The sequence below is a fragment of the Gobio gobio genome (genome assembly GCF_949357685.1).
Source record: "Gobio gobio genome assembly, chromosome: 3".
NCBI lineage: Eukaryota > Metazoa > Chordata > Actinopteri > Cypriniformes > Gobionidae > Gobio > Gobio gobio.
In genome coordinates, this window is record NC_137099.1 from 38,799,123 (window position 1) to 38,820,973 (window position 21,851).

General features: G+C 37.6%; 1 protein-coding gene across 1 annotated transcript in view; it reads left to right on the forward strand.

Annotated features, from left to right (window-relative positions):
* Positions 1 to 21,459, forward strand: part of hhip (hedgehog interacting protein) — a 39,273-nt gene extending 17,814 nt beyond the window's left edge. Inside the window, exons 5-13 of the mRNA XM_079813623.1 lie at positions 1,455 to 1,606; positions 2,486 to 2,659; positions 2,783 to 2,926; positions 3,263 to 3,384; positions 4,955 to 5,078; positions 5,689 to 5,819; positions 7,644 to 7,728; positions 18,376 to 18,524; positions 18,644 to 21,459. Coding sequence (XP_079669749.1) covers positions 1,455 to 1,606; positions 2,486 to 2,659; positions 2,783 to 2,926; positions 3,263 to 3,384; positions 4,955 to 5,078; positions 5,689 to 5,819; positions 7,644 to 7,728; positions 18,376 to 18,524; positions 18,644 to 18,840 — 1,278 coding nt within the window. The 3' untranslated portion in view covers positions 18,841 to 21,459. The remainder of the gene's footprint in view (positions 1 to 1,454; positions 1,607 to 2,485; positions 2,660 to 2,782; positions 2,927 to 3,262; positions 3,385 to 4,954; positions 5,079 to 5,688; positions 5,820 to 7,643; positions 7,729 to 18,375; positions 18,525 to 18,643) is intronic.
* The last annotated feature ends 392 nt before the right edge of the window (positions 21,460 to 21,851 follow it).

A 21,851-nucleotide genomic window follows, 5' to 3' on the forward strand; every position in this document is an offset into this window, starting at 1 on the left:
TTTTATTCGAAAATGCAGAGAAAGGATACATTATCAACCTGCTGTTAACTCAACCCAACCTCATTTTGTATTTGACTAATATAGAACAGACATTTAATGGGCACCAAAAAGTTTTGCTCGTGTTTTCGCTCTTTGTGGTCAACTAAAGAGGCCTCCTGAGTGTTATTATTCGTGTCCCTACAGATCCAATTCGAACTCCTCTGGAGCATTCCAAAGATGGAGCGCTAGTACTTGAATCCTATCCGAATTGGATTACTTCAGCACAGCCCAACAGAGCCGCTCTGACCAATTTATGATCTGTATGTTTTGGCATGTACCGTGAGCTGAACCACACCGTTAACTTCAGCAATCCACAGAAGACCTCTCTTTGCTAAATTCCTGTGAGAAATGAGAAAGGAATGCCGCAGAGATGGCACAGACAGCTAATATCATGAAAACTCTATTTGTTTACTTACTTGACAGCCAATATCACTAAATTGTCAGTGTATGTGTTGTAATCAAACCACTGTTATGTCTTATCCCAAAGCATTAAATCATATTCATTTTTCAGGGACTCTCCTCAAACCCATTTGTTCATTCATTGATTCGTTCATTCATTCATGAGGCATATGCTTAGCAATCTGTTCATTCATTTAATTTGTGTTACCAGAAAGAAAACAAAGTTGAAAAGATGAAAGGGAGGAAAGCCCAACATTATTACTTTTCCCAGGAACTAAAGCGACATAGCTGCTTATTACAGATGAGTGGACCACCAGAGTAGTGACAACTCATGTAGTTGCCTCCGGGATGAGAGGTTTTACCTATTACACAAGCAATTTCAATGTTTTCCAACTTGTTGCCAAGACAGTGGGAGTTTTTTTTCTGTCCATTCTTTTTCTTGCCTCTCTCAAATTTTGCACGGGTTTAAAAATAAAAAAGAGAGAGAGGAAAGAGGGTGGATGGGGGGGGGGGGGGGTCTAAAGGAATCCTGGACTTTTGTGCTCTCTATGAACTGCGAGCGAGCTAATGAATTGTTTCAGCCACTCAGCACTGCATTCACGGATATCCCCCAAAGATTACACACACAAATCACTTGCACAATGGAGGCCGCAAGGAGGGCCTGGGCATCCCAGAGGAGCCTGGCCCCAAATACAAGCGTCTATAACCAAGACTGGGTTGGTGAAAAGGTGGGTGTGGAGGGGGTTTGCTTGAAGTCAAATGTTTTATAATCATTTGTAATGCAGTAGTCAAGGAGAGGGGAGGTAAAAAAAAAAAAATAAGCAAAGGGGCAAGAGGGCATGGGGTAACTGGCCCCCATATGGAGAGAGACTAAGATGAAGAAAGACAGAGAGAAAAAGGAAAGAGAGAGGGGGACATGGGGAGGGACTTCTTTAGCATTTTGCAGCCCAGCCCAATCTAAAAAAAAGGGACATAATTAACTTCTGGATTCTTTGTGTACCCCATCTGACTTGCAGGGAGGAGATGAAAGGGGCTTGCTAAGCCTTGTATTCCACCCCAATTATAAGAAAAATGGAAAGCTCTACGTCTCCTACACGACCAACCAGGAGCGCTGGGCTATCGGACCACACGACCACATTCTTCGTGTAGTCGAGTACACAGTGTCCAGGTAATGGGAAACCAGTCACAGCTTGACTAACCAGAGTCGTAGCCTTCATAGACATTGGGGGACGTATTCTCTTTCATATTCAGATATTGTCAAACTGCCCTCTTGATTAAAAACAACAACAACATTATATTATTGTCACAAAAAAGGGAAAAAAATCTGTTCATGAAAAAAACATGCTTTGCCCACACATTTGGTCCCCCCAATGTCAATATGTGGTGAGGGCCTTGGATCAAACCCTTTACACATGGACGTGCATGCGTAATGTTTGTTTTCCATGTGGTTTTGGATCAGTCTTGAGAAGCCAAGCTCCTCGTGAAATGTTCTCACTGACAGTGATGAATGTTTTATAGAGATATGTAATCACAACATATAATTATCACGAAAGCTGACATCCATTCTGATTGTGTTTAGCTCCCCAGCTGCAATGCAAAACACCCAGCATTAACAAAACAAGCTGAAGTATACATTTTGTCTTAATCACATTGTAAATTAGCCTTTCAGATGCCAAGCTTGCCAGTGTCATCTGGTTGGAAGTTATAATCAGGCTTAGACAAGTTTGTTGACTTGTCTTTTTTTTATTTTTCTGTGCTGATATTTATGGGCAATTTATCGTCATTTTTTAACAATATTAAGTACAATTAAATATATTTGTATATCTTTCAATTCATTTTACAGATAAAAAAATTACAAATAATTTTTTTAATATATATATATATTTATATATGTATTTAAATGTATTTCGTTTTCTATGGCTTGTGACGCTTGGATAAACTTCAGCATCCCTGTGAGTGTGACCCTACATAGGACAAGCGGTTTGGAAAATGTATGGATGGATGGATATAGTTTTTTGTTTAAATGTATTTGAATATTTGGTTTTAGGAAAAATCCGAACCAGGTGGACACGAGGACTACTCGGATGTTAATGGAAGTAGCTGAGCTCCACCGAAAGCATCTGGGAGGGCAGCTTCTCTTTGGACCTGATGGACTTCTACACATCTTTTTAGGTGATGGCATGATCACTTTGGACGATATGGAGGAGATGGACGGCCTGAGGTACAGTATTAAATGCAGTAGCTGCGATAAATCAGGCACTATTTGATGAGTCAAGCTATGATGCATTAATAGTGATTTCAGTATTGTGTTAAATATGTTCAATGGAGTGTTTTTCTGCCATAGTGATTTCACAGGATCTGTCCTTCGAGTGGATGTGGACACAGATACTTGTAGCACGCCCTACTCTATACCCAGAAACAACCCCTATTTCAACAGCACAAATCAACCCCCTGAAATCTTTGCCCATGGACTGCATGACCCAGGAAGGTAAGGTCAAATATTTCACTGACTTTCCAAAAAAGAATTCACTTTTTAGTCAAAAGTAAGTGGACATTCAAACATCACATTGATTGCCGAACATTTAATTTAAGCATTTAATTTCAAAACCACTGATCATTTGGGAATTTGTCCACCCTAACAGCTGCTCTTAATGTGTGCCATATCATTAAGATTTTTTCTGGAATTAAGAGACCTTGCCAAACCTATGAATTCGAATTATATATCGTATAATTAAATAAATAGTAATATAACAAAAAATATCAGTGTTGTTTACATTGCTGCTGTCTTGAAAAATGAATTTACAAATAATACTTTGTGTTCTAGGTGTGCAGTGGATAAGCTCCGCATGGACACCAATGGGAGTCTGCTGATCCTGTGCACAGATACTGTTGGCAAAAATATGACAACAGGCAGGATCCTACAGGTCATCAAAGGGAAAGACTACGGTATGTCTGTCAGAAGTGGCTGGTTTCTGAGAACATGATGGATTACTGTACTGGCAGAAAGGCTTTTCAACAAGCCAAGTAGTTCCAACCAGGCAACCACTCAAGAAGTTCCTGTATTGTGTTTCAGAAAGCATTAAATTATCAGTCCATGTACTGGTTATAAAATAATGTTAAGTTTTTATGCTGAAAGAATGTCTTCGATGGAATGAGGCTGTTCCAAAAAAAATGATTTAAGACTTTCTGTAGCAACCGATCAAAGCATTATTCAAGAATACCATTGCAATACTATTGTTTCTTAACATGAGACCACACTTTAAATATAAAAATAATTTTCATTTCTGGGGATATGCAAGCAGCACATATACAACAATTCAATGTATCGCTATCAAAGAGCGTTTATATGGTAATTTAGGCAAGGCAAGGCAAGGCAAGTTTATTTGTATAGCACATTCATACACAGTGGCAATTCAAAGTGCTTTACACAGAAATGAAATAAAAATATTACAGTTATAATAGGAATTAAAAGAAATAAAAAATAAAGAAAATATTGAAAGATAAAAATAAAGAGTATAATTAAAAATAAAAATAAAAACAGGGTTAAATTTAAGCATATAAATTAAAATGCAAGCAGTTCGGACAAAGCACGTACAGTGGCACAGTGCTCATTCAGTAAATGCACAGCTGAAACAAATTTAGTACATTGTTGAAACATAGAATGACCAACATAGCAGTTCAAGACCCTAAATCAATACCAGATCATTTCCTATGGCCAAAGTAATGCATTGGCTTTCTTGTACTCCTTACACATTGGCAGCAAACAAATATGGCTCTCTCCCAACCAATGCATTTAAACCCCAAAAAGATTGTCTCACAAGTGTGCCAAATTACCCCAAACACCAGGCCATTTACGATGTTAAACCATCACCATGGTGAATGACTTACTTCATTAAATCACATTTTGTTGTTTTACAGGGGCTCTGACTGTAACATTATAATACTTGCCATTCCCTAAGCTGCTGTATAATCTTTGTAGCCATACAAACTTACACAAATATACACAAACACTCAATAGTAATTGTAGGATTACCTCACCCTTTCGCCGTTCCTCTCACATCCATTCCCTAATCTATTTGAGCTATAATGTGAACTTAACAGTGCTCAAACTGAATGTTAATAAGTACGTTTAGTGAAATGAACACAGCCCTCCATATCAAGTTTACATAGTGTTTTTATAACCGTCTGGGGAATAGCTAATTAAAACCACCCTGTGTGAAGTGCTAATGGTCTCTTGACTGATTGTGGTAAACATGGATATCCCTTACACAAACAAAGAAAACTGTTATCATGGTGATAAAGTAACTTTGCAACACATGTAGGATGGTGATTGAAGACATTTCGTTTGTTAAATGTGTAAAATTGATTTATCTAAACAATACAAATGATTAGGATTAATTTCTGTTAACTCAAATAACCCATAAAACTGTACATAAAATGTACCACCACATGTGGACTTGTTGCTTGGTTTTGCTTTTCTTCCATGATAGTGAATTGTTGGTGTGTCTGCCCACAGAAAATGAACCATCTATATTTGACTTGGGGTCAAACGGAGGTGCCACCCCGGTTGGTGGATTTATCTACAGGGGATGTCAGTCAAGAAGACTTTATGGAAGTTTTGTATTTGGAGACAAAAATGGGTAGGTTCCCTTATATGATGTGATATTATAATTAATAATTATGCTAAACTACTTTTTGATCTTCGCACTCCTAGTACAACTTGGTATGTATCTTATATTCTGTTAAACACAGCAGAGATACAAAATAGTTATGTTTCCAAAAAAACAAAACAGATATTGTGCTCCCATTTTCATATCACTCCTCATTGCTAGGGTTTTGTGGTAATCATTGAATTGCGAAAGGAAACTGCCATCTTTCCTGTGTTATTGACTGTGCCAACACACGCACACTGACTTGCCACATACCCCAATGAGGAAAAAGAGCTTTTTCAGGGTAAATTGAGAGCAGGTTTCCTGCCAGGTCAATTGGCCGCCGGTATATGTTTTTCACACTTTGTGCTGATTTGTAATTCATCCTCTTTCACTATCAGCCTGCCTTTTTTGTCAACAGTGAGAGATAAACTGTAGAAAAGAAATTGTTCCTGGAAATCCAAAGCAGTAAATTATCCCTAATGTTTTGTCATGTCATTTTGTGTTGATGTTCACTCATGTCTGGGGCATCATAAATGATAGACAGCAAAGAGTATTGGAGTATTTATGATTTAAACCCCCGACTGTATGATTGTTTCAGGAACTTCAGAATTCTCCAGAGGCCTTTAGAAGACAGACCGTGGCAAGAGAAGCCTCTTTGTCTTGGTACTAGCAGTTCCTGTGGTTCCTTGCTGGTAGGCCACATCCTGGGGTTTGGCGAAGATGAATTAGGTCAGTGAGCTCTCAATAAGCTTTATGTATGTTCATTTCACCGCAAATTTTGTGTTTCTGTTGTAACCTTTATTCATGGTTCTGTCAAGGTTTCTTTAAAAACTGTATTACGCAAAGTATTAGGGCTGGGTGATATGGTCAAAAATATATTTTTTTTCCATATCATACGATATTGAAATTGATCACAACATTAATTTACCTTTACTGGGGAAGAAAATGCTTTCCACATATTTGTTAGACCTTGAGAATGAAAGTAAACTTGTTCATTCACAATTAAACCCCTTTCAAATTTGGGTCTAATGAAATCCATTTTATTTTTCCATAAATTCTGTCTTCAATTACATTTTTTGGTGATTCTGTGTTTTACGATTTAATTAAAAAAAAATTATAAACTTTTACCAATTTAATCAAGCTTTTAAAATGTAAGATGTAGGCTGTTAGATTAATCCATATAGATTAAAAAATGTCCAGAGTTTATTATCATTATCAACTTAAATTTTACTGCAATCTCTATATGATATTGTTTATCGCCCAGCCATAAAAAATTTAAAAGTTACTGTTCGAAAGTTTGGGCTTAGTAAGATTTTTTGTTTTCTTATTCACCAAGGATATGTTAAATTTTTCAAAAGCGACAGTAAAGTCTTTTACATAGTTTCCAAAAAACATAATAAACGCAAATAAATTATTTTCTTTGAAACTTTCTATTCATCAAAGAATCCATCCTGAAAAAAATGGTTTCCACAAACATATTAAGCGGTACAACAGCAAAGATTCTGCTTTGCCGTGAAAGGAAAACATTACATTTTAAAATATATCAAAATAGACACCAGTTATTTTAATTTGTAATAATATTTTACAATATTAGAGTTTTTACTGTATTTTTTTATTCTATAAATCTTAATGACCCCAAACTTTTGAACAGTAGTGTAAGTTCAGACAAAACTAACACAAAAAAAGCAAACAGGATTTGTTTAGTTTAGACAGGTCGTTTTACATTAAAATGTGTATACCGTAGTCACAGGAAGGAGAAAAAAATCTCTGCTGGAATCCAAGAATCATCTGAATGATACAGAACAGAACGAAAACCAATCCCTTGTCCTACCTCCCACTTTCAAATATCTTTCCTCCAAGGAACATTCTGGTATGACACAGTACTCCTTTAGTTTCCTGACAGATTACTTCCTCTTTTTTTTGCTGCTGACAGACGGTACAATTGGAAATCAGAGGTCAGCGTAATCTGTCAGCATATAGGGTTTATATGCGCAATCTCCTGCCTTTCCTTGCATGAACATTTAACATTGGTAACATCTGATTTTTGGAACACTGGAATGGTAAAGGGATTAATTTATGTGAACTTGATGCCAGCCCCTCTGACAGTGCATTGCTCAGTTGTGTCCACTTGCCTAGGCTGCTACTAGGCTGTACTCTCTGCCACCATGTAATGTCCTCACAGCTCAGTGCATCACAGGGAACATAAACTCTCAAATCCAAACACCAGGTCAAGTGTGACAGAGAATAAATCTCATGCTTTGCCAAGAGTGGGCCTCTGTGAGGGAGAGATAGCATTTGTTGCTGATTTGTAAGAGGGATTCAGTGGAAGGCTGTACTGGAGACCCACATGGCAGTCTCCTTGACACATGTTTACAATCTGTGCACGGTGCTGCAAGCTTGCTCCTCATTAAATTACTTGCATGAGGATTTAATGAGCCCCTCTTGAAACCCTCTCATGCACCAGTGTCAAGTGCACCGAGTAGGAAGGAAGGAAGGTGAAAGAAGACAGATGAGATCCCTCAAAGTCCTACATGTTTTTTTTTTTTCCTGCAGGTGAGGTCTACGTCCTTGCCTCCAGCAAAAGCACGGTGATACAGTCGCACAGCGGAAAACTCTACAAGTTGGTGGACCCCAAAAGGTGCGTTGAGCTTTGAATACACAGAGCAACATATTGTATACAATAGAGTTTATGCAATAGCCTCTCTGTTTTTCCGTTTTCATTGCTCGCATGCGAATTATGTGATGTTACTGCTGAACAATGCTAATATTGAAACTCGCCTAATTAATTCCATTTTTATTCCGCTTTACAAAACATCCTCTGGTATTCTTCTTACATGTTTTGGTTTGCACATCTGTGTGGTTGGTTCATTTCAAAGAATGTTAAAACTGGTTTTGTTCATCCAATGAAAGTCAATGGGGTCCAAAACTACATTGAACTGCATTGACTCTCATTGTGTGGACAAAAACACTGAGATATTTTACAAAATAGCTCTCTTTTGTGTTCCACGGTTTGAAACGACATAAGGGTGAGTTAATAATGACAGAATATTAATTTTTGGATGAACTATCCTATTAAAGCATTACTCGTTTTCGCTCAAAGACACGCACAAGGAGTCTAGCTTCCCTTAAACAAATCATCACACAACTGCCGGTCTTGGCCAACACAAACCTCAGCCATAATTGGAGAGTAAGCATACCATTTCCAAATGTTAGTGTAACGTGTTTCTAACACCAACACAGTCAAGTTGGCTCAGACAGCGCTGGTTAACTAGTGAGCCTGTGTGGTCTGTTGGGTGTTTTTCTTGCTTTGACAGGACTTACACACCTGTCTTCAACAGAGGGAATGTTTTCCTTGAGAACGTTCATACTGTATGTTGGCAAATCTGCGGCCGAACAAAATGTATCTAATTGACATACATGTGCACGGGTTCACGGCAAGAGCTTCAACACGTGTGAATGGAGTCAGTTAAAGGATTTAATCATTTCTGTATGCTCATTGGCTTTTTTCAATATGGCATAATTTACCCCGTGTGTTTTACACCACTAAAAGCCACTTTTATGATAGATCTTGAAAATATGTCGTTCTCACCAAGCCAAGTACATATGAAAGGCATATCATCTATTAGAAATGAGCATATGAATTCCCACATAACAACTGCCAAAAGTGTTTGCATGTTTAATAGATCAGATATATCATTTCCAGAAAAAAGGGACATTACAATAGGCACAGGCAGATCTGTCAAGTCTCTAATTCAAACCAATCGCTCATGAAACTTGTTTTTGTCCTTTCTACGCCATTCAGTATCCTTTTACTGGACCTTTTTACACCATTAAAACTATATAAATTACCAGCAATTATCAGGTGAAATAATTTAAAATTTGAAAATAAATATTTTTTAGTTTTTTAAGAAAGAAAAAAACTGCTAAAAATACATCTGGTTCATTAGACACATGCAAAATTGTCCTAAAGTACAAATCATACATTTAGTCGGTCATATGACAAAGCACTGAAAAATCTCATTTTAATAATTTGCAGATCCAACTTGCAATAATATCACCCTTTAGTTTACACAGTTGTCTGGTTCTAATGAAGACACAATTGCATTACAGTTGGTCTTATGTAAATCCAGAACAAAACATATTCTGAATAAAAACTCTTTATAATAGACATCCTTATTTAAAGGGATAGTTCACCCAAAAATGAAAATTAATAATTTACTCACCCTCAAGTCATCCTAGGTGTAAATGACATTCTTTTTTCAGACGAATAAAATCGGAGTTATTTTACAAAAGTCCAGGCTAATCCAAGCATTAGAATTGGATTTATAGTTGCTCTGTTTTTGAAGTCCATAAAAAGTGCATCTGTCCGTCAAATAACGTGCTCCACGCGGCTCCGGGGTGTTAATAAAGGCCTTCTGAAGCAAATCGATGCGTTTGTGTAAGAAAAATATCCATATTTAAAACTTTATCAAGTAAACTTTCGGCCGATCTTTATGGACTTCAAAAACAGAGCAACTATAAATACAATTCTAATGCTTGGATTTGCCTGGACTTTTGTAATATAACTCTGATTTTATGCGATATTTAAGAATGTCATATACACCTAGGATGACTTGAGGGTGAGTAAATTATGGGCTAATTTTCATTTTTGGGTGAACTATCCCTTAAAAGTGAGACATGAAGGCTGTGAAAATAATATCCAAGAACAAAATAATATGCTAAATGCTAAATGACTAAATGTAAATGTAAATGTAAAATAATATCCAAGAGGTGACTGTCAGTTCACTTATCTGGAAGTGGAAGCAACCCAGACACTGGCAAGGTTGTTCCTCTAAACTCTAAACCATAAAAACAAGAAGCAGAAAGGCTAATGAACACTTTGAAAAAGCTACAAAGTTCAGTATCTAAGAACAATTAGTCAATCTAGTCAATTATAAGAGAAGAGTTCTTTGTAACACTGACAGGTATAGGGGACCATGAGACGGCGCATCTGAAGTTTTGCTTAGTAGTGGCCATGTGGCAGTTTTGGTCTAGATAAGACCTAGATTCAAAGCAATATGTGTGGCACAAATCTAACACTGCCCACATCTTGATGTACACTATGCCTGCAGTGAAGTATTCTGGTGAATGCACCATGAGTGGATATGTTTTATCAGCAGGAAATGGGTATCTTGTTAAAAAAAAAGGAGAAAGATGTATCAGTCTGCAAAAACACAACAAATGACAGTAACAAAAATGTCAGTGTCCTACCCTGTCAAGTCTAGTCTCATTCTAAACATTTTTCCAGTCCAAACTGAAACCTGGAGTGAATCTGCCTGGAAGAATGAGCCAATATCACATTTAATAAATAAATAAATAGAGATTGCCATTACATTAAAAATATATTTTTTGTGTGTGTATTGAATCATTATGCAAACTATGAAATGCAGATATTGCAGAGAACATTTACCTGTAGGAATTCAGCAAGGATTGAGAGAAAATTGCTTGAAGGCCTGAATATTTTTGCAAGGCACTGTATACCCAGGTGACGACAGTGCCACCCAAGTCTAATGCTATTAATTACCACAGATGTTTCCATGAGTCTCCTAAACAAGGCCCCTCAAACATACTTTATTTATGTTTTCTGGCATTGCTGCATTTTTCCAAAGAACAATTCTTTCCACCATTGATTGGAGTTGTTTAGTCTGTCAGACCTGTGGTGTTGGGTTCACTGTTTTATACATCTTGTCACTTTTTGTGATCTAATTACCAAATAAAAGAGGTGATATAACAATTCTGAGTGACTAGCACTGTCAAGTAGGGTGGTCCAGCATTTACATCTCGAGTATCTACATTTACATCTTTCCTGTACCCTTTAACCTGTGCGTTCTGGCTAGGGTTGAGCTCCAAAACAGCCACGTTGTTTTGATTTTGATCTGCTTGCACTTTTGGGTTATACAACTGTGTCATAGGGGAGAGGGCATTAATTATCATATCATATGAAAGTCTAGTGTTTGAGATGTTGCAGTAAACCTCACCGGGATGACTGCACCCATCCGTGTTTGTTTAGCAGTCCGTTAACGTAGAATAATAAATAGGCCACCGCACATTGAAATGTATGCATGTCGATGTCCAATGTGGACAAGAGAGAGACTGTAGGATTGTTTATTGGCTGGTGGCAATAACTGTCGAAATTCCAGTAACTGAAATATTTATGAATTGGTCAAATTAAACATAATCTGACACACATCCAGTCTCATTCCATTTTTTTTTACTAGTCCAGTGTATTCAGTATTGAAATCAGTAGCGGCTCCTGACCGTAAATTTAGGTTGGGCAGATTCTGTCTCCTAGCACTAGTTTAGACATTTACATTTTGTAAGCTTTATATTCTAATCGCTGAACGCATGCAGAACACTTTTGGCAGAGGTCTAATGTCCTTACATTATTCAGCCTGAGGGCGACGCTCAAATGTTAATAGGATTTAAGTACACACGACACATGCATAGAACGCTATTTTACAATTGTTTTAATGTAGTATTTATTGCCTCCGAATGTTGTTTTATAATGTTACAGGTTGTAGAGGAATTCCGGTGAGGAAAGGAAAGTCAACATAAAACAAACACAATAGAACTATAAAGGCTAACATAGCACATTTAAACTAAAGGTTTTATGCTTTCATTAATATGATTTGCTACTTCACATAGGAAAAACAGGCATGGTACTGACCTGATGCAGACTAATATACACATAGCTGAAGCGGATTGATCTCGTCTGGGTCTGGAGTGAGGGCAGTTTCAAATATGCCCCAATGGCTCTCAATTAGATCAAACTGCAGTTCCATGTTTCAACACATATTTACATTGGAAAACTGTGGGGCGCTGTAGAGTTGGGAAGGGCTCAGGCAACCGCTGCCCCACTTAGGGCCCTATCATACACGATCAAGCCATGCACTAAATTTTAATATATCCTGCTCACTTTACAACTGACTTAGTATAGAAAATCTGGAAAATATTTGTTGTAGAATGCTTAGTTAATTTAGAGGTCTATGTTTTGGATGAATATTTTGCCCTTACACACAGTACAAGCCACAGCTAATTGAACTGGTATCTCAGTTGGCGTATTCATTGTAAGAAAAAGTCATTCAGTCAGCAAGCAAAGTTCATCACATGCAAGATACTAGAAGTGAGAACTTAAATATCCACCCCAAAATTAAAATCCCATATCCCATAATTTACTCACACTCAAGCCATCCTAGGTATGTATGACTTTCTTCTTTCAGCCAAATACAATTGGAGTTATGTTAAAAATATCCTGGCTCTTCCTAGCGTGAAGCCCAGAAAAGCGAATCCATCCATCATAAAGGTAATCCATATGTCTCCAGGGGGTTAATAAACCCATTCTGAAGCAAACCGATGCATTTTTGTAAGAAAAATATCCATATTTATAACTATATAAAAGTATTATAACTGCCCGTGTGAGTCTAATACCGGCGGAAGAGTGACCTCTGACTCAACACATGACGTATTGATGAACTCTGAAGTACAAATGATAGAGCAAAACAAAACACCGGCCACAAATTAGAATTAGAACAAAAAAATGTTTTAACCAAGATGTCGGAGGAGCTTGAGTTTGTTGCAAGAGCCCTCTACTCTCACCTAAGCTTATGCTACTCATACACGTCAAACGTCGGGTCAGAAGTCGTACCGTCGTTATCGAAAGCCAGTTATTATACTTTATAAAGTTTTAAATATGGATTTTTTCTTACAAAAATGCAGTTACTATTCACTCCCATTATAAACACTTGGAAAAGCCAGGATATGTTTTAATATAACTCCGATTGTGTTTGGATGAAAGAAGCAAGTCATATACACCTAGGATGGCTTGAGGGTGAGTAAATCACGGGATAATTTTTGGGTGAACTATTCCTTTAATAGTGATTATTTTGGAATATACAGTCTGTTCTGACAGCTGTATAAGAACATCCAAACATATCAGTAGAAAGCAATACATTTTTGAGGAATGCATCACATAATCACATTTCTCATTGCGTCTTCACTCAAATAGATGCAAGCATTGCAGGGTTGTGGTTGAGTGCTATTTGAGTGACTTCTGAAGTGACTTTTATTCACTCACTACATTTTCAAGCCTCAGAACTGAAGATATGTGATAAAGTAAGCAACAATGTATCTTCCACGACTTTGGATTTTGTTGGCTGGATGTGTTGAGTAGGTTCTTTTGAAGCGCTTTTCTGCAGCGATATGGAGGTTGCAAATTCCTCTAGGCCTAAGTATGTATCAAGATATACAAACACTTTTAAATAGTGCTCACATTCTCCTGGTCCCCATCTCTCGCAAGTCTCTTTTATTTCATGGTCTGTCCTAAATCTCTCCCGCTCACAACCATGTTCCTCCCCTTGACAAAGACCCTTAGGGGTGGTATTGAATGGCCTACAGCTACAATACACAGTAAATTTTTTGATACAATGTATTCACAAAGAGGTGCTAACAAAAGAGAGAGATGACAAAAAGGACAGAGTCACACAGAGTGCCTTGATGAAGCCTTTTATTTTTGTCATGCTCGAACACTCCTGAGCTCTTCACCCCTCTACCCATGCACTTGCTTTCATTAAATAACTCAACTGTTTCTTACTATCAAAGCCAACAAGTTAAGCCAAGAGATATTAAACTGTCTTCTAAAGAAAAGCTCAGAGATACTGGACTTATTACCCATGAGTGGTCACACACGGAATCTGAATTCCTCAAAAAGCAGATTTCCACAAAATTTTATTCATTCACCAAGTTCTACATGTCTCTCATCCCTTGCGTTTTCAGTTATGAAATATTGTGGCTTATTAATTATGCTTTCAGCTACCAATAAGTGTCTAGTACATCTAAATCGATTCCACATAATTAAACACTACTACTTCTAAAATCATCATAAGAGGCACCAAAAAATCCAGGACTTCCTTTGCTTCAGTGTAGATGATTTCTCCCTATATGGAAAATGCAGAACAGGGAGGAAAACTAGGATATTGGTTAGCATATTGTGCCAAACAATCCTTGGATGGACAAAAAGAGTGGTTGGGCAGCTGATGTGTTCAACCTCCCATTCAAGCTACAGGACAGTCTTAAACTAATAAGCTGGGGCATTCTTTTAATTTATCAGTCTGTGTTTTATGCAAGTGGCCTCACAGAGTTGATACATTCCCACAGTGCCTGTTGACCCAGCTGTCTTTGTCAAGTGCCACGGCAGCAGGTGTTGTTTTCATGGCCACCCTGCCAGTAATACAAACTGTTTAGTAGTGCCGCTGACCCCAACGTCATTAACAGTGTTAGCCCAATCCTCTAGGGAGCGCCTCTTTCTCTCCTTTCCCTCCCTCTCTTTCTTTTTCACTATCCATCTCTATTTCTTTCTCTTTCTCATCTTTTCTGTCTCTCTGTTTTTTAACAACATAACAGCCTGTCACAACAACACAAAAAACAACAAAAAACTAAAGTGTGGATGTGAGACAAGGGAGACCTGATTTGGGTGCTGAAAGCGTTAGAGGGGAGCATGGGAACTGCTCCCCCACTAGACCCCCCAGTGCATCCTGCCAGAATTCCCTTGTTACCACCCTACTCCTGCCATCAGTCACTAAAGCTGTCAGGGAAACTCAGAGATCCAACATCCCATTCTCTTATAGACACTCATAAGTCTGGTTCACACTGTCCTGACGAGCACCAACATCCAACGGTTGTTGGGTTTGGTTAAACCGGTTTCAGTTTGTAAAACCTGTTGTCGTCTGTTGTCAATGAATCAACATGTTCAATCGATGTTTTGAATAATCAAACTTCTTTGCGAACCGTTGGCATGACAAGGTAAGCATCCCTGCCAGCTCATTAGAAACAAATGTGCACAGGAGCAACAACTGCTTTAAAGGGTTAGTTCACCCAAAAATGAAAATTAGCCCATGATTTACTCCCCCTCAAGTCATCCTTGGTGTATATGACATCCTTCTTTCAGACAAACACAATCAGAGTTATATTCAAAATGTCCTGGCTCTTCCAAGATTTATAATGGCAGTGAAATGTTGCTTCGTTCATAGTCCATAAGAGAGCATCTATCCATCATATAACTGCTCCACACGGTTCTGGGGGGTTAATAAAGGCCTTCTGAAGCGAAGCGATGCATTTTTGTAAGAAATATATCCATATTTAAAACTTTATAAAGTAAAATATCTAGCTTACGCCAGGTCGGAAAAAACGTAACTGGTGTGCAGTGTCGTCAGATGTAGCGTAAGCATTTTGAACTGCGAGAGGCACTACACTTTTTCCGTAAGTTGAATACGGAAGGCGATATGGCGGAAGCTAGATAATTTACTTTTTTAAAGTTTTAAATATGGATATTTTTCTCACACAAATACATCGCTTCGCTTCAGAAGGCCTTTATTAACACCCCGGAGTTGTGTGGAGCAGTTATATGTTGGATAAATGCACTTTTATGGAATCAAAAACAAAGCAACAATTAATTGCAATTAGAGCCATTAAAAATGAGTTTAATCCAAGTCTTCTGAAGAGATACAATCACTTTATATGATGAACAGATATCATTTTGGCTTTTAATCATATATAAAAATTGACCAACGCACATACATAGAGCTCATCAAATATAGTAAACATAGAACCATGCTTACTTAACACATGAGAACCAATGAGGTTTGTTGGTACATTCATACTGTAGGTATGAGATGTGTATAAAACTGGGGTGAAGTACTTTCAATCCTGGGCTCTCAGTCCAGTACATTCTGCAGCACAAGTGGCATGAAACTGAACTGCAAAAAGTAATCATTGTTTCCCACTATTGGTTGTGCCAGGCGTTGCATAAGCCCACACTATGTACCCTTAGTGTCTGCACATTAAACTGCATTTAGTATTTTAACACAGAAAAAATGACACACTTCACCTTTAAATACTGTAATTCTACTTCCATTCTTTCCACAACCCTCAGCATTAAGCACAGAATCATTGCCCACCTAACTTTCCAATACACCACCTCTAGTGAGATACACAGGATGTGAACTCACCAAGAGCTCTCCAGCCTGTTTCCCATAGAGTTACTGCTTCAATGGAGTCCAATTACAGTGTGCTTGTGTGCGTGCTGGCCTGTTGGGTATGTCAACAGCCCTGCTGCTCACTAATAGACAGCCTTCAAGAGATTTGCCTGGCTCATTAAGCAGTGTGTTTAGCTGAGTGATGCATAAGAATGTTTGAACTTCGGACAGGTTCATCACTAGCAACTTACTTTGACACTGAGGTTTTGCATTTAAAATTCCTTACACACAAGCATTATTGTTTCCAGACATTGCCATGCAGAGCCTGAATTGTGTTGTAGGTATTGATCATGATGCATTCAATTTCCACACACATTAGTTTTAGGTGATAACAGGTATAGGTGAGACTAATTAATCCACAAAGATCAAACTAATCAAATCAATAATTCTGTCTTTCTGACTGTTCATACAAAGTATGAGTCACACTTACAGAACTTCTGTTACAGACAGACTACCAGATGAAACTGAAATGGACACTAATTGCACAGTACAATACATTTAGTCAACATTGTCAACTACTCGTTTTTGAAATACCTGTGGTGAATATTTACTTGTACTCTAGTAATTGTCAATGGTTTATTTTGTATAAAGTTTCTGTGAAACAACAGCGTATAAAAAGATCAGCATACGATTGAATCCCACAACAAGTGACTGTAAATAAATATTTATATTTATTTAATTATAATTAAGTATTTTTTACAGCAACAAAAAAAAAATCAGAGGCAACAATTGCGAGATAGATAAACATTCAAGTGAATGGATTTCACCAATATTAAAATTATGAACGATAGCAATAAGCCAATAATATAATTTTCTATTGTATAGCCAATATTGGGTAAATGGCTGATATTAACGTTCTGTATTGTTTGACAAATATTAAAAATAATACACTAAAAAGTAAAAATCAGTCATCACATGTTGATATGTTACTGATATATTGTGCATGCTTTGTTAATAAATCACATATTTCAAAAGTGATCATGTCTTCCCATAAAAGGAGGGCTCATTTGTCTCTAAACAAGTTTTCCACATGTATGCTTATTTATGAAATACTATGCTTTATCAAGGCATTATAAAATCCTATGTTTGCATCTTTGGCAAGTGTTTAATTTGTGAGCTGAAATATGTGAAACCCATAGTTTTAAGAAATATACGATTTCCTGCTACTGCTATGCTGACGATACACAGTTTTATCTACTGGCAAACACTGACAGCTCTTATCCCTTGGACGTACTGGGTGACTGTTTTGAGGAGATCAAATGTTGGATGTCTAATAATTTTTTGCAACTAAATAAAAGCAAAAGCAAAATTTTGATCTTAGGCCCATCCAGGTCTCCATCTTCTTTTAATTTAGGTTCTATCTCCGCCACTGTTCAACCTAATGGAAGGAATCTGGGGGTTACATTGGATTCGTCACTAAACTTTGAAAAACAAATCAGTTCAGTGGTAAAGGGCAGTTTCTTTCATTTGAGATCAATTGCGAAATGAAAACAGTTTTTGTCTACAAAAGACTTAGAGACCGTAATCCTTCATAACATCACGTCTGGACTAATGTAATTCTCTTTACTGTGGCCTGCCTCAAACTACTATCTCTCGCCTGCAAATTGTCCAAAATGCTGCAGCGAGACTTCTTACTGGCACAAAAAAGAGAGATCCCATCTCTCCCATTTTAGCGACTTTACACTGGCTTCCTATTAAGTTCAGAATCGATTTTAAAGTTGCAGTATTTGTGTACAAGGCTCTATCTGGTGTTGCACCAAAACACATTAGTGACCTTGTGATTCCTTACACTCCCAAAGAACTCTTAGGTCGTGTAATCAGCTTCTTTTAACTGTCCCACGTTTTTGTTGTAAAACTAAGGGTGGTCGGGCCTTCTCTGCTGCAGCACCTAAACTCTGGAACAGTCTGCCCTTCAATGTGAGGTCTGCTCCTTCATTAGCCAGTTTTAAATCGACTCTTAAATCTCATCTGTTCTCTCTGGCTTTTGATTAGATCGATATTGGTAGATTTGATATTATTTATTATCTTAGATTGTATCGGGTCAAAAGTGTTTATATTGCGTATTTATTGTGTTTATATTGTGTATCTGCCTTGTTTCTTTTTATGCTTTCGTTTATATGCACTTTGTCTTATTGTACAACACTTTTTAAATGTGCTATATAAATAAAATTTGACTTTGACTTGACTTGACCATCAATGTTCTGTGACTCCTGCAGGCCACAGGTCCCTAAGGAGTGCAGACGGCCAGTGGAGGATCCAGAGATGCTAAGCACCGCTTGCTCCCGTGAATGCAAGAACGGCCACTGTACACCCACTGGCAAATGCTGCTGCAGTGCTGGCTGGGAGGGCCCCTTCTGCTTACGAGGTAGAGAACCAATCAGGGAGAGCACATTGCCTCGGTCTTTGATTTCAAAGTTGCATAAAAACCTCCAACCTCTTTCAAAAAATGTTAAGCTTATTTCTGCTCTTGCATGTCATTCGCAGCTAAATGCGAACCCGCCTGTCGCAACGGCGGGGTCTGCGTGGAGCCCAACAAGTGTCTCTGCAAGGAAGGATTCTCGGGCGGCCAGTGCGAGAAAGGAGAGCGAGGAACACGAGGGGACGGTGAGAAAGACAGCATCCTGGAGCACATCATTGACATGACGTCTTACCTGCTGGACCTCACCAGTTATATTGTATAAAAAGCAGGGCAGGATGATAATGCACTCTTCACCAGTTGGCAGACTGAACGTTACGGAGGCATTTCAGAGTTTGCCTTCAGGACACCATCCTCAATCTCCAACTGCCCCTCACCTGATCCTCCTCTCCCACCACTGTTCGTATTCACGAGCCACAGGCTTTGATCTTCATGCTCCCCTACACCATCTGCACTCCCAGCCCTATGCACAAATACACACGTAAAACAATAACTGGGTGGCCAATGGAACCTCTATGCGCATAGCTGAAGGGGTCGCATGTTAGAGGTACCAAGCAGGGTTCTCCGGTTTTTACTGCTGGTATGGTGTGTAAAGTCTGGTCCACTTTAAAGTCAAGTGTCCCTGCAAGAGGACTCACAAAGCACTGGAAGCCCCACATGAGACCAACTGGGATGTTCGGTCCAACCCCAACATGGGCACCGATTTGTACTACAGGACTAATTGGGATTTTTAGGGAGTCAACAACGCTCATTTAGAAAAGTCAAACGGACAGTCTACCAAACTGAACTGTGCCATAAAGAAAATCACTGCCATGGATTCACAGGTTGTTTAAAGAAGGGAGGGGAAGTAGCTGTCAGTACAGCCACAAAACCATACAACAGACTTAGTCTTATCCAGCAGGTCTTTGTATAACTGGAGAATCATTTTGATGGGACTTGATGCCAGTTTACATGCAGTTTAGAAAAGGATCTGCTAAAATGTCATCCATCTTCTTGATATAATTGCTGAAACGATCAATGAGGAACTTTAATGTCAAAACTGAATATTGGTTGTATCCCATTGATGTTTCATTTAGATGAAAACTAAAGTGAAATGTAAATCTTTAAGAATGTTCAGACAGTCACTTTTATTACATTAATTTAATAATTAAGATGACTGGTTTGCAGAGAAACTAACCTAAAGAGGAAACTGATCTGGTTAAAGTTGCAGTATCAGCTATACTATTTTCCTATAGTTGTTCATCATGACCATGCACGCTGCTTTCATTGCAAATTGTATATCTTATCATATTTTAAAATGTTCATATATCTTCTTTCTGTGAGATATCAAGCACAGAATCTTGTTTTGTTTTTGTTTTTTCATATGGAAAACCCTCATAAGGTGTTTTTAGCAAATACACAGGTTATTTGTCACAATGGGAAGCTTCATGTAATGTTCTCTTTTTTTTTTTGTCTAAACACCAAACCATATTCAGTTTTGTCATATACAAAAGGGAACAAGACTGGTGACTGGTGTACATTTCATATAGTACTGTACTGAGATATATACTACTTAGATTCGCCATTGTTTTAATAGAGGAGGGTTTATTTTTTTAAGGAATAATATATGGGAAAGGAGCAGTTTTGCATTAAGCCTGTAAAATCATTTTACATATGTTACTTACAGATACTTACACACACAGTTCCGTTGAAGTAACAACTTCTATAAAAATCTAATTTAAAGCTATAATATTGTTCTCTTACTATCAAGAGTTCAAAAAACTAGTTTCCTTCTGACTATGTGATGTTTCTCTAAAACGAGGCTCAAGCTATAATTTTAGAGACAGTTTTCTATTTTAGTCAATCTGCTCATGATTGAATAGAAGAAAATGTTAAATGCTTTATGTCCTCAAGACCCCATAGTATACCTCGAAAACGTATTCTTCATAGAGAGTAGTAGAAGTTGTTTGTTGAGCTCTATCCAGTAGACAAACTAGCAAATTCACTACATCTCAAGTAGAAATGATCCCATACTTCATCATATTTCCTCATCAGATCAGCTGTTTTATTTACTGAATATCTAATATTACTGAAACTAGATTAATATGAAACCACTAGTACATTCTGTTCAGTTTTAGACTCATTTGTAACCAGCAGGTCATGAATAACCTGAATTAACCATGTTTCATTGAGCCCTTTTTTGATGTGATTCTTTTCATTGAAGGTTTACAGCCCTCTCTGAAGTCTAGTCGGGTGTATTCAATGCTTATAATATAATCACTTATTTCTCCCAAAGACAAGTCTAATTAACAACAATCCCCATGTGTTTATTACTTTCTACTCGGTGCATTTTAGCATTCTTTGTTACAGTACATGTAAGGAATCCAAGCTGTAAATCTACTCTAATTTTAGCACTTAATGTGAAACCTGCATTGGAGCTGCTGGGAAGGTGTCATGTGAACAGAGTAACCCTGTTTCTTTTATTATTTAAGTAGTTACGCCTTAAAGTTATTTAAGTTGTCTACAATGTTTTTACTGTTGTATGTGAAGAAATATGGTCATTTATTGTAAATAACTAGGTTTATCTTGGGTTCTTCTCAGAAATATCAATATGTTTATTAAAGTGTATAGCATGTTTGAGAACTTAATGAATGACTCCTTTATTGTTTTTTTCTCAAAGATGTGATCCAATTTGATCTGAATATGTGATATGGGTGGTTTTTCATAAACATTTTACTACATGAATCTATATTATATCAGATGATAGTATCTGTAGGGTGACAGCAGTTTTACACACATGCATATTGTTTTCTCCTGCGAAACTAAATAAAAAAGACAATATTTTCCCGTTAAACATGCATTTACACATGCATCTGGGAATTGTCTCATTTCTTGTGTCACCATCCAAATTTCTATTTTCTTCTGTCATTAAGGTACAGCGGACAGAAAGTTGCAAAAGAGGTCAACATTTCCCAGTGTAGAATGGCAATCACCACCAATATTTTTGACGCTCAGATAACGCATTTAAATGAGGGTATTATATGGTATGCCCACAACAACAACAAAAAACCGTTTGTGTTAAAAATGCCCGTTCAATGCGGTCCTCTGCAAAACTTTACAGGAAACTTCACAAACAGAACAGTACATGTTGAGTGTAGGTTGATAGCGTTATTAAATTCCATCTCCAAACATCAATCAGGTTGAGTGGTCGTTATAATAATGAATGAGGACCACCCACATCACCATATTCACCCCAATGTATTTAGAGTAACGCAATACTAAGTTGTCTGTGCGTTG